Genomic DNA, 13949 nt, shown 5'->3' on the forward strand with positions numbered 1-13949 from the left:
TCTCTGTTGTTCCCACAAAAGAAATTCTCATATTCAAACAAATTTACTCTATTTTCTTTTGTTTCCACACTGAAACCGTCCACTATGCTTGTAATGTAATCTTTGGCGGCATTGTGAAGGTAAAAAACAATGAAGATTGAGGAGGAGTGAGATAGAGAGCGAAGGGGAATCGCTCGGCCGACCTTTGTTAAGCCGCCAGTAAGTAAGGGTCAACAATGTCACTCGGCGAAACTCTGTGTTCTGTTTCAGCACCGAAACCCGACCGCTCCACTTCTGCTTAGGCCAACAAAGAGGAAACTCCGTAAATACAGTAGTTTCTTTTTTTTAAAAAAAGCATGTGCTCATTACAATTATGCAAAACTCAGTTATATTTCAATAACACTTAATATGTATAACAGTGAATTATGTATAAACGGATTAAGTATAAGTAAGGTTTAATAAACACACTTTTAAATTACAGTTTGCCGGGACCTAGAGGAAATTACATACAAATATGAATTACGCAGAACAGAGTTACGTATAAAGCAGGTTCAACTGTATTTCCATAAATGCACTCTAATGTTTTCGTTAACTTTGTTAATAAACACCATTAACCAACAATGTTCACGAACATTTTTGTCTGTTAAAAAACAAAATAGACTGTTGGTTAACTTTTCAAGCACGTTAATAAACAGAACATCTTTGACTTCCGTGAATTATACTTTTCATGAACTTTTCGTGTTTTCATTAACATTTTGGTTCACACATGCACAAGGATGCAAATTTGTTGCGCAGAATACAATGCTTTCTTATTTCTTCTAAAAATTGACTTATCAAATTGCAAACGAAAGTTCTAATATACAGTATTTTTAATTCTATATGATACTCTTTCAGCTGTGTTCTAATGTTTTATTTCCAGCTTCGCTCTTGGATGAATAATCTAACCTTCCATAACCACTTGTATATCATCAAAATAATTAGGTTAAATGAAGATTTTATTATGTACCTTTACCAATTCCTTGAGATTGTTGTATAAAGCTTCAAACACCTCAGGCACAATAACTGAAATTCCTTGTATTGACACACTAGACAAATATATAAATGAATGTTCGAGTCACCATCTTACAGTTATACCTAGCCTGTCATTAGTGGCTTTCCGATAATCTATCATTTCTTGCAATTTCAGGCTCAATTACTGTTAACAAGAACTGAAAGTCATGTGGGGGCATTCTCAAAAAAATTTGAAAGCCTGCTGCATAACAAATTAAAAGTTCTGATGAAAGTGTTCTCTCCAAACTCAATTCTAAACGCTTTTCCAATATTTTTCCTTGCCACACTTTGGATCTACAGTAGAGTCTTGTTAATCCGAACTAATTGGGACCGGAGTCTGTTCGGATGATGAAATTTTCGGATTAACCGGAAAATATTTTCTGATAATAATGTTATTGTTTTTACGTCCCACTAACTACTTTTACGGTTTTCGGAGACGCCTAGGTGCCAGGATTTTCTCCCGCAGGAGTTCTTTTGTGTGGCAGTAAATCTACTTACGCGATGCTGACATTTTTTGAGCACCTTCAAATACCACCGGATAAAGGCACGATTGAACCTGCCAAGTTGGGGTCAGAAGGCCAGCGCCTCAATCGTCTGAGGAAAATAGTTTCTACAATACAGTACAGTAGTCCTGTAATTTGAAATGTCCATTCTTTAGCAGTTACATTAATAAAATACTGTATAAAATTACAGCAGGGTAGTTAAGAACCCGTAGAGGAGAAAATGACTAAAACTAGGTTAAAACTTGTCTCCTAAAACTGCTAAAATACGGTAACGGGTTACACTTTTGCATTGTGCCCAGGATGCGAAGAGCTGCTTGTGATGTTTATTTAATAGTTCTGCCGCTCTCTCAGTGGTAGTGATTTAACACTGCATCTGCGAGTAGGTTCCAATCGCTACGGCAAAAGAAACCAACAGACTTTGTAAAGATAAACGACCAGTGATTGATGGTTTATGATGTGTAATTATGTTTACATTAAATATGACTAATAAAATGCAAGTAAATCTTCATTCTATACTAATGTTCTTTCATCTCAATAAGGAGAATTTTTAAAAACATTGAATATTTAAGCTCGGATTAACCAGATATTTGGATTAATAGGGTTCAGATTAACGGGACTAAGCGTATTTTCTTCTTCCTGACCCTATGCATCGTAACCTCACAAACAGCTTTTCTGGTGTGGACATAATGTTGAAGTTTGTTAAAGAAAGTTGATTAACTATGTTGAGAAATGTTTTCAATGACATTGTTTATTAACTCTAGTATGGACTAGCCATAATGTTGTAAAGGTATACACACAGGACAGAAAATTTTACTTAATATGTTCTGAGGAAAGGAACTAAATGATTTTACTGATATCAACCGTCTAGTCTAGTTCCTCCAGAAACGTTTGAAGCAGCAGCGAAACACACATACTTTACCTTTAATTTTACGGCGTAAAACACTCTGTTGTTGCGGACCTGTCGAGGTAATAATGGCAGCTAGTGAATGCTCTTTTCATTGTAGCGCACGACTAGAAATGGTCTGTGCCTCATCACAGACCAATAATCTGTCACTAACTAGAACCTAAAAGTCACAAACAGTTCAAGTTGTTACATAGCCTTGAACAAAAACTGTGTTCCATCAACAAATGTTAACGTAACAATTTGTTAAAAAATGTGTTGAACATCCTCAGCACCCTGTGTTAAACATCTAACCTTTGCTAACTGTTCCGAAATGGCTTCTATGAATCGTGCTTTGGATGTGGAATTGCTGTATTTAGATCTTTTGAGTAATATTTCTGATAGATGAATGTAACTGCTACAGTATTTTTACAAAGATACAGATTACTGAAGAGAATTGTTAGTAATTAGTTGATAAAATTCACAACTGAGGTTAGAATATCCCCCAAAGAATATCCCATGCTGCCGTTATAGTACTGATTAACTGAAGATTTTATGCCACTAAGTCTATTCATGTAATAGTTGGAGACAATGGTACGATTATTAGTAGAGTCTCTGCAACAAGAAAAAGGTACAGTATCTAACATTTCCTTCAGTAGAATAACGTCAACATATTATCTAAGAATTCTATGAAATAGAAATTGTACTTTAGGTGGAAGAGCTTGAACACACGTAAGAACCCAATCAACTGAAGGCTCAAATACAGCACGTGGAAAGGTGATTTTTCTGTTAAAGTTCAAGTGATTAGTGATGTTAGCGATGTAGTTGCTAGAAGGCTAGGTTCTTAACACAATATCAGAGCACTGTTTAAACTCGGGACAGTTATCCTGTTAGGTGACAGTACTCACATTCTGTAACAAGACCTCAGAATTGTTATAACACACATCAGGACATGGAACTGTGTGGAAAGGATGACAGGGGTATGAAAATAGTGTTCTGTTCTTAGCTTGCAAATCCAAATTAAATGTCAAATAACATTTTTATGTTCACTTCATGCACTATGTTTTACAGACAAATGTGTTTTGAAATGCATCATAAAAAAGCAAGGTTCTGCCATTGCCTTCTTGAACTGCATTGTTCATAATTTTTGCAACAGTTAACAAAGAAATACAATAATCTTAACACGCTACTAACAAACAACAACTAACAAGTGGCAATGAAACCAGGCTCAGGGTGATAAATAAACACACGTAAATTAAGTCCAATCCCTTATGCCTCATTTCACTTGGAATGTACACTGTAAGTATTCACAACCATAGTTTTACCCAGTCTAAAATGAATCAACAATCCAATAACAGAATTATTTGGTCCCCACATAAATGTTACACCAGCAGAATACCTAAGAATCACAGCCAGTTGAGAAATTAAACTGTTTGACTACAACTGGAAATACATGGGGCAGTTAATATGCAAACGATCCCAAATGGAGAGAAAATATAGGACTAAACCTGCAAATCTTCACAATATGCCCTATTTCTTGTTATGGTCATTACCACATTTTAAGATTGGCAGCATGAAGGATGTTGCCCTCAGAGCAAAGTTGAATAGAAGTTTTGTCTGTGGAAATGGTCCAATTAATACAACTCTGAAAACATTTGTTTATAGGTGTTCCTTCTTCCTATATTAAATTTTGCTTGTCACTTAACATGACACTGAATATGTATTAAGAAAACTTTTTCTTATTTTTAATTTGGTATACAGTAGAACCCTGGTAATCTGAACCTTGCAATTCCAAAATTTTAATTCAAATAGAATCACTGAGAGAAGAAAAATGTTTAAATCCCACTTGCAATGTATGGTTGATCATAGTATGTACTTAAGGGGGCTCATACACCATGACATGTCAAAATTTCCATTTTCTCTTTTTTGGATTTATATGACTTAGCACATATGTTAAGTTTCATAGCTAAATTTGGCATTTTGGCAGAGATATAGTGTATTATGTGAGGCCATGTGAACATCTACAGATATGGTGTTGAACTTTCAAAGTTACTTTCCCAAAAGTTGGTTTTTTGGAGGGAAAACACAATATCTCTGGAACTATTTGAGACTGCATGAAATTTGGCATAAATATCCCTATTAAAGGTCTCTAGAGGATAAAGAGGTTCATGAAGTTATATTTTAAAATAACTCAGATATACTTTTAAACAAAAAAAAAAAAAAACTGCTAGATTTTTGAGAGACAATTTTAATTTTTAATTTTTTAAAAATATTTTCCATTATAACATTCATAGTGCTTCATCCTTTCGATTTAAGCATCTTCTTTACACGAAAAAAGAATCAATGCAGATCAGTATTTTTGTTACATTGTTTTTTGTGATTTATGAAGTTAAAAAAGACAAGAATATGTTTTTTTAATAACTCATGTAATACTTAATATGCTGTTCCCACTCATTTATCAAATGGAAGCGCTATGTGTCTACTATAAGTATGTCAAGTTTTCTTAATTCTATGTTGCATATTAGCGAAACTATAACGTAATATTTATTTGAATGCGGGGATGGAGGCTGTTCCGTGTACGTGGGGCCTGCCGTTTCTCCATCTACCATACAATTTTTTAAGGAAAAATAAATAAATAAATAAATAATGACATCTCGGGGTGTATGAGCTCCTGTAAACATTATTATTTAAGCTTGCATCTAGCGAAATGAAGTCAAAATACAATACACTACACAGCTAAGTGTTTTCAGTGTGAATCACAATCTTCCACTCAATCACTATGCTACTGTTCCTTGTGGCTACTAATACTGCCACGTCTTTTATCAGATAATCCGAATAGACCACATTACTACGGTTCTACTGTATGTTGTAACGTAACACAGTAGTAAAATCTATATACCACCTTTCTTCAGCTTATTCCAGATATTTCTGGGGTCTTGAAGTTTGTTTTTGGCCAGAGTTTAAGGCCTGGTACCCTTCCCAACACATCACAAGATAATTCCAACCCAGGATTCGAACCTTAGCCATTCGAGCGGCAAGCCGGCAAATAAGTGACTGAACCCCCAGAAAATAAATATATGATTTATAGAAATAATCATTTTATGTTCAGAGCTTTAGCAGATTTGAAATCATAAAGAAATGCAAAATGATTTTGAAATCAACCAAATGTGGTAGAATTTTGCTGCAGTAATGACCGGCAGATATGGGATGTTTAGCATTATTACACTTTAAGCCCAGGGATATAATAAAAACAAATTAAAAATACAATAATGTGAATGTCATCATCTCAATAGCACATATCCTCTCAGTGACAGAAACACAAGACATCACAAACACAAAAGTAGCCTACCACCTTATTTCTCTGAATATAAGACAGTAATTTACTTCCCCCCCCCCCCCCCCCCCCCCAATCAAAATACTCCATGCACACTAACTTATTGTTTTCTGGTTTGAAACTTGACTGTTAAGGGGAGTAAAAAAGGGGGTATTGGTAAAACATTTTTTAAAAATTGTATATGGAAAATTATTGTTTGGAGTTTCCTCTTTATTTTGATGTATGTTTCATTGATTTTGGATGACTGTAACTATTTATAAATCTAAACAAAAGATGTTACTGCAGAAGTCATTTCTCCAGTTTTCATGAGCACTTGTTCAGTGTAGATATCTCAGCAACTATTTGTTATAGAAGGCGGTAATTTATGGTGATTTATAGTAAACATCCTGTTGCAAAAGTTGGCTGCATTGGTTGGTATGATACCACTTCATTTCTGGTGTTTATGTGGTAAGAAACATGACAGCATCCACGTTTTGTAAGTGGCCTTACACTTTCAAGTGAGATTTCTGAAAAACTAGGGTTTTTTTTTTGCAAATGTTTCCTATTTTCTCAGAAACTTCTGAAGATAAATCTTTGAAATTTCTCTCTCTCATTAACAGCATTATTGTTTTTATATTGATCTACAATGATAGAGATACCACACATAGTTTGATCAAAATATTTTTTTAAATAAATGAATTTAAAAAGACATGAAGCTGATTTAAAAAAATCCATATCTTGATTTTTAATAAAGCTAGAACCAAGAAAGTACATCATTAAATGTATTAGAAGGTCAAAGGAATAATTTGTAGCATTACATTTGTTATTAATTAAGCTATTTTTTCAACAACATTTTAAAAATATGTAGCGTCACATCTTAAAAACAGAAATTTTTCCGAGCTTTAACTAAAATTGATGAAAGTTAAAAAATATGAATAAGGGATTTTACAACTCATATTGGTGCACAAAGTTTGAAGCTAATCAGATTAAATCTGGTTTGTCTGGACCATTTTGAGCGCTTCGGAGAAGAAGCAAGGTTGGAGTTGGTGTGCCCAGTTAAAGGGAACTGCACGTGTCATTTAAATGTCTCCACGGGACCTTTAAAACTGACCTCACAAATAAAAACAAGGTACTACCATGTGCCACGACTGTCTACTAGTACCAAAATCTCAGTTTTGATTTTTTGTCCATTTTTTGTCCAATATCTCAGCAAGTTCTCCCTTAAAAGAGTAAAGAGTGGTAAGTGTGGGAATACTTACATAATATCATTAATTTAGTGCTCAAATGTGATGCAATATCTCTGTGGAGAGAAGGTCAAAACCAAAGACAAAATGCAATGTGGAATTCAGGAGTGGTGCCTTATGCAACATTGTAAACATAACTTGAAACTTTGAGGAAAATTAGTCTACTGGATGATTCAAAAGTCTGCACAGGAATTGAAGTAGCTCATAGAGGAGCCAAAGTACAACATTTGTCAGGGCAATCCTGTGTATGTAGAAAGAACCTAATGGAAAATTTTTCCTTTTCTTAAAATGCTCTGACATTCCTAATTAATGAAGTTAGAAACTGGAACAGGGTTTTGTCCTAGACAGGGTTTTGTCCTAGAAAGTTCTCTATAGGTTACTTCAGTTTCTGTGCAACCTTTTTAATCGCCTGGTATATACAATCTTGGCACACCCCCGACATATAGGTACATATATCCCTCAAGTGTACCATCACTGCATGTGCTTGCAGTGATGTCAACATGCACTAGCTGCTAGCACCTTGGAGAGGTGAGGCAATCCAACTGATTAGCCTAATACCACACTGGAAATAGACAGTATATATTTTAACACAGTTTCATTGTTATTAATGTGATTTTAAATGTGATGAAGTAGATGTCGATAAACTTATATGATTGCCAATTTTTCTAAAAACCTCTGTTCAGCTGATGATGACGCAGTATAGTTTCGAAACTAGTACTGAATTAAACATAATATGTTGTAATTACATCTATGCAACAAAATTGTAAGGTATTGAATAAGGTGGACTCAAAAAAATTAATGAAATGTTATATTAGTTCAATACGGACAAAAATGAAGTTAATAATTTAAAAGGGAATTTCACGACTGAAAAAATGTGAAGAGCTTTAATACTTTTATAATTCTTACAATCTAAAACAAAGAAGACTACTTCTCATTGTTTTCAACCATGATATCAGGTGTTGTCTTATATTCAGAAAAATATAGTATAGGACAGCACAAAACCTATTTGTCTCAGTAAGTTTGTTCTCACGGACATTATTTTACAATCAATATTTACACATAAGCGCTACACTAAATTCTTGTACTATAAAATTAACAGACAATATTCAATTACTGTCCACGTCATACTAAAGTAAGTAAAAAGCTGCTGATCTATAAACAATATTCACATCATCTTCTACAGTTAAAAAGCTTAAAGCAGAATGATACCATGGTCACGTTCCAACCTCCTCCTCGCTTTCAGAGGCACAACACCCATCAAGTCAGCAGGAGTGGGAAGCCCGGCAGTGATGCCTGCGGGCTGCTGGTAGAACACTTCAGTCTTGCCACACTGATAGCCGTAAACTGTGCTGTCTTCACACCTGCGGGGAACAACCAATAAATGAAAATTCTATGCATAGGTTTCGCTGCCCCCATCAAAGTTTAGATGAACTAGGTGAGGTAAAAATGTTGCAATTCAATGTTTATAATCATTGCCCCTGTTTGGCTGAAATAGTATTGTAATATAAAGGAGTGGAAGGAGTTGCAAAATGTGTAAGAGTTTAGCAATGGTCATTTCCAGAAGTATATTTCATACCATTTTTTTCTACAAAAGTGACCTAATTTAACCCTTAATCATGGGTTTTCTGTGCAACTGCAGCTATTTTCCCTTTCCTCTCAAGAATTTGCTTGTTTATAACATTGCATGTTACAATGAGGGTGACCCACAAGTCAGCAGTTCTGTGTGTAACAATGAGTCAGCGACCAGGTACCTCAGCATGTGCCCAGAATTATGAAAACATTTTTATAGAGTAAATAAATTCAGGTAACTCACCAGTGTTTCTTGGGCTCACCGCACCTCTCCAAGACAGTGAAGTGAAACCACTGCAAGCTATCCTACGATAAGTACACTTGTCATATTTGCCCTCCTACGAGATATGTCTCTCCCCTGCATTGTGCTCATCTGTGTGTTAGCCAGCCAGAGTTTCCAACCGATGAACCCAAGCCACACTAGTGTTTTTATGATTGAGTTACCTGAATTTATTTAATTACTTCCAATTGGAAGCAGTATTTACAAAATGCTCAAAAAAAAAACTTTCAATGTATTAGGTCATGTTCATAAAAATATTGAAGAGATAAGTACAGAACAAAGGGTCACCCAGGAACCAGTGCAATCTGAATCCACAACCTCCTGATTTTGAGCCTGCTGGTTGTGGGTTTGGTCTGATTGGCCATTTTTGTTGAAAGTTTATTTTGAGTACAATGCAGTTGTGAAAATTCAATATTCATTCACTAAGTTTTTTTTGCTAGTTGCTTTACATTGCACCGACACAGATAGGTCTTATGGCAACAATGGGATACGAAAGGGCAAGGAGTGGGAAGGAAGTGGCCGTGGCCTTAATTAAGGTACAGCCCCAGCATTTGCCTGGTGTGAAAATGGGAAACCACGGAAAACATATTCAGGACTGCCGACAGTGGGGTTCAAACCCACTATCTCCCGGATGCAAGTTCACAGCTGCGCGCCCCTAACCGCACGGCCAACTCGCCCGGTAAAGTGGTTTTTAACAAAATACAAGTGATGCAGATGAAGGGGAGAAGAAAGAGAAAGTGATCTTTTTCCAGTTTTATGACCGGACTACATGTGGCGGTTTCTAAATGAAGATGTGTTTTAAGATGAACCCATCTGACCTGGCCATTACAAGGAGCCAGGAAGAAATCATAATATCAATACTGTGACAAGCAGAAAAAGAGGAAAATAAAATTTGTAGGTCACATTCTGCAGGCATGCAACATCTTTGAAGGATAAAGAGGAAGAGGACAAACTAGTGCATCTTAACTCATGAACCAGCTTCCGAGGATGAACTACAAGACCTATGTAGAGTCTAAAAGTCTGGCTGGCTGCAGCGACAGATGTTGATGGGAAGAGTTTCTGTGTAACTGTGACTCCAAAATAAACTAGTCCCTTTCCTCTCAAACACACACTACCGGCAGGTGTTGCAACAAGCCCGAAGCGAACAAAGCCTGGATGGAGAGCGAGTAGGTTTACATCGTTCCAGTACATTACAATAAGAACATCTATCTTGCACTCATTCCAGGGGCAAGGCGGGATTGTTTGATCCGCTCTGTTTATATATGGCCAAGCACCATCAAAGGACAAGCCTGTACAACTAAATTACAGTTCAACGGGCAACGTTTCTCTAAACAGATCTTATTAGGTAGAAAGAAATTCAGTGGAGGATAAGAACATCTTAAATGGATTTTTAACAGCAAGCAAAACCTAGATGTTAATTGTTTTATTTTGATTTAATTCAAGAGATCAACAATGGTTTTAATACAAATTTTTAAAAAATCTTCAACAATAAGGATAAATACAATATTTTTTTTTTTAAATAACTTGCTTTACGTCGCACCGACACAGGTCTTATAGCGACGATGGGACCGGAGAAGATTAGGACTGGGAAGGAAGTATCTGTGGCCTTAACTGAGGTACAGCCCCAGCATTTGCCTGGCATGAAAATGGGAAACCACGGAAAACCATTTCAGGGTCACCAACAGTGGGGATCGAACCCACTATCTCCCAAATACTGGATACTGGCCGCACTTAAGCGACTACAGCTATCGAGCTCGGTCAACAAATATTAATGCTGTTTAGATAAGCATTATTAAGGAAACTTTTTAGTGTGTGTGTGTTAAAAAAATTTTATGATTTCAACTAGTTATGTTCCTAGTGTAAATTAGTATAATAATAGATCTTAGAATATGAGGAATTTTGTTTTGGGATGTCAAGTTTGCTGATGAAGAGAGTGGGCCATCTCTTGAAACATGTACGAGAAGTAATTATGTAAAGTTATGAATTCTATTATATATACTGACAGGGCGGACCAACAATTAACCGTGGCATTATTCTTCATGAGCTTAGTCAATACAGACCAACTGAAGACCAAAAATGGTCAAATTTACTGATTCTGGCATGCAATGTTTTGATAAAAATTATTTTTATATAAATGTTTATCTAATCTGTAAATAAATGTTCAATGTTCATACAAAATGGTATTTTCACAGCTATTGTGATGATTTTATTAATTTTATCTGTAATTTCAGCGCAACTCCAAACCTTTGGGAAAAAATCCACTTAATTTACACAGCTTGATTTTAGAACAAAAAATATGGGTAGAAAACTGAAAATTACATAGGCAAATATGATATTCCAGGTTCATTGAAAGAGTTACCAAATCAAAGAGGAAATTATACAGTTCAGAATGAGTGTAATTTTTTACTTGGGACAGAGACCTTCAGAAAGGTGTATATAAGATATGTGCACATTTCTAGAAGACTGATCTCCAAGTCAGGTTTGTTCCATGGTTACAGAAAGGAAGCATGTGAAAAAATTGTTCACCTTCACTGCAAGATAATAAATTTTCAGTGGTAATTTCCTTTATGGAAACACGGTCTCTCTGCACTTTCTGATAAATGTTCTGTTCGTTTACCTTTTGAGTTGTTATGCACTGAGCAACTCGTGTGGCTATATACTTACATTCAAACCTCACCATCAGCATGTCTAAAAATGGTTTCCCAAAGTTTCACCATTTTTACACCAGGCAAATCCTGGAGCTGTCTCTTAATTCCTTCCCTTGCCCAAAACCTGTATGATTTTGAGCAACATTTACCCTTATTCTCACACGATGCCTATATACCCATCAACGGTATTCTAGACAGCAGTAAATGTCATTTTAACTTTGTGTGGCTATTTCTAGACGAGAGCAGCCCTAGTAAGGCAGACCCTCCGATGAGGGTGGGCAGTAATCATCATAATGACAAAGTATGTCATTATTTATCTCCAAATGTCTCAATGCTTTGCAACTGTACATATGCTCCCTGGAAACAAATGAATATCACTGAGCATACTTGTTTACCTCATGGCCGATGTGCGTGTTTATCTTACAGTGTCCTGTTTGTTTTTGATATTTGGGTAGTTTAGTGAACTTGCTTCGTGCTCATTTGAAATTTAGTTTGTTTATTATACTACCTTATTTTGTGTTCACGTTTCTGTGTGCACTGCTGTACGGTATTGTAGGTACGCCAATGATAATGGTGATGTCTCATTTTGACAGATGGAGCTCCTTATCAAAATGTTGGTTGTGTTTTCAAGTGATAATATCCCTCTGATTACTTCACAGCTGAAATCCACATTATGTATTTTATAAGTGTGTTCATTATCATCATCATGGCGTGTGGCCTCCGGAGAGGCCTGGTGTAGGTCTTTATTGGCGACTTGCATGTTGGTGAGGATCAGACCTTACCTAAGTGGAATTCTAAGACGGTACAAACACCCAACCCCCAAGCCATAGGAACTAACGTATGAAAGTTAAATTTCTGACCTGGTCAGAATCGAACCAGGGACCTCTTGAACAAAAGGCCAGCCATGGAGCCGGACATAAGTAGAATTCACTTTCAACTAAATCTAGTTGCCCTACAATTCACAGGTGCTAGCAAGAGCATCCGAAACTTGTCCTGAGCAAGGTTAAAAACTAGTCTCTCCGTGACTCAATTCATTCTGCTTCACATACATCATTATATTAAAATCTTTTACCTAGGTCAGGTTAGCACTCACAAGGGAACCTTCTCATTCGGAAGATTTAAACATTCTACCCATCACAACACATTTAAGGAGGAATTCATCTAGAAGTTATAACAAATTATAGATGATGGAACAAACAAAAACAGTTTGATGTGAGGTGAGATACGATAGTATATAGTCTAGCAGATGATTATTTTGTCGAGCTTTCGCAAGGTTGGTCGTTTCTCTCTAATCTCGGATGGGATTCATTTTTTTAGATTTTCAAATGCTGGTTGTAGGTCAAGCTCCCTGACTCTGATATGGCAGAGGTGGTTACATTTTTGAATGGTATACAATGTCCTCTGAACATTGAAGCAAATTAAATATAGCCTACCTTTGTGTCCTATAAGGTCATCAGCCCAGAGGCTGGTTGGATCCTCAAATAGCACCACCAAAGGCTATGAAGTTATAGGGAAACCACAAAAACCAATGGCAGAGCCCAAATGAGGCGTACTAGGCAAGATGAGGAGTGAGGTAGTTTGCCATTGCTTTCTTCACTGGGCCAGAGAGTGCTACTGCAGCACGACTGATCCTATGAGCAACACCTTTCATAACACTCAGACACACTAGTTGTGCTCCAAATGTCATCACTCAGCACCACTCATACCCCCGCAGCATCCATATTGTCACAGCCATGGACGAAAGTGGGACTGCGGTGGAAGCTACACTTTGCTCTGGCCTGTGCCAACAGACGGATACAAAAAATACTGCGTTCATCAAGAAATGGCAACAGGCAGCAATAACTTAAATATTTCAAATATTAACTTCAAATCAGATGTTTCATACCTTGCGAGGGTTAAGGGGAAAGCTATGAAATTATCACAGCAACAAACACTGATCATAGGAGAATGAAGAATTTCGACCTCTCAAAGAATCAGGGCAGTGTCAACAAGAGAAGAGGCATACTGGATTATTGTCACAAGCAGAATTTATTATGAGAAGTTACTGTTAAGCCATAATATCTACCAATATAAAAGGGTGAGAGAATACAAACCTTACTACAATTTCGGTGAGGCTGTTGGACTGGGTGAAGTCGTGGTGCATTGAGCTGACGACATCGAGCTCGACAGATCCCCATGGCCCTCCTCTCTGCAGCATATCCCACCTGGGATCAAGACATATGTAACTGTAGGGCTCGATGCCATCGTTTTGAGGAAAGTGTTCGAGACACTGTCGCAGGTGGATCTCCAACCGTCCCAGTCCGTTCAGGCTTGTTTCCCACTGGAAGTGCATCAAGTCATGAGATTCCATTACTTTTTTTTTTTCCATAGGATAACTAGTATCTTCTTCACACAAATTTCCTATTTCTGACAGTGACAAAGCAGGAAGAATTCAAAGAGAGATGCTGAGTAGAAAATGTAAATGCTGTATATGGAAAGAGACA

General features: G+C 36.6%; 1 protein-coding gene across 4 annotated transcripts in view; it reads right to left on the reverse strand.

Moving 5' to 3' along the window:
• The window catches only part of HPS4 (Hermansky-Pudlak syndrome 4 protein), a 69784-nt gene that overhangs the window by 11381 nt on the left and 44454 nt on the right, over positions 1-13949 (reverse strand). For 3 of the 4 annotated variants that reach the window (XM_067154845.2, XM_067154847.2, XM_067154844.2), the window contains 2 exons: positions 13560-13786; positions 8179-8330 (listed from right to left, as the gene is read on the reverse strand). In XM_067154845.2, the coding sequence (XP_067010946.2) occupies positions 8179-8330; positions 13560-13786 (379 nt within the window). Of the gene's footprint in view, positions 1-2451; positions 2597-8178; positions 8331-13559; positions 13787-13949 lie in introns of all 4 variants that reach the window. The other variant, XM_067154848.2, reaches the window with a different exon arrangement.

Source organism: Anabrus simplex, chromosome 10, assembly GCF_040414725.1.
Source record: "Anabrus simplex isolate iqAnaSimp1 chromosome 10, ASM4041472v1, whole genome shotgun sequence".
Classification (NCBI taxonomy): Eukaryota; Metazoa; Arthropoda; class Insecta; order Orthoptera; family Tettigoniidae; genus Anabrus; species Anabrus simplex.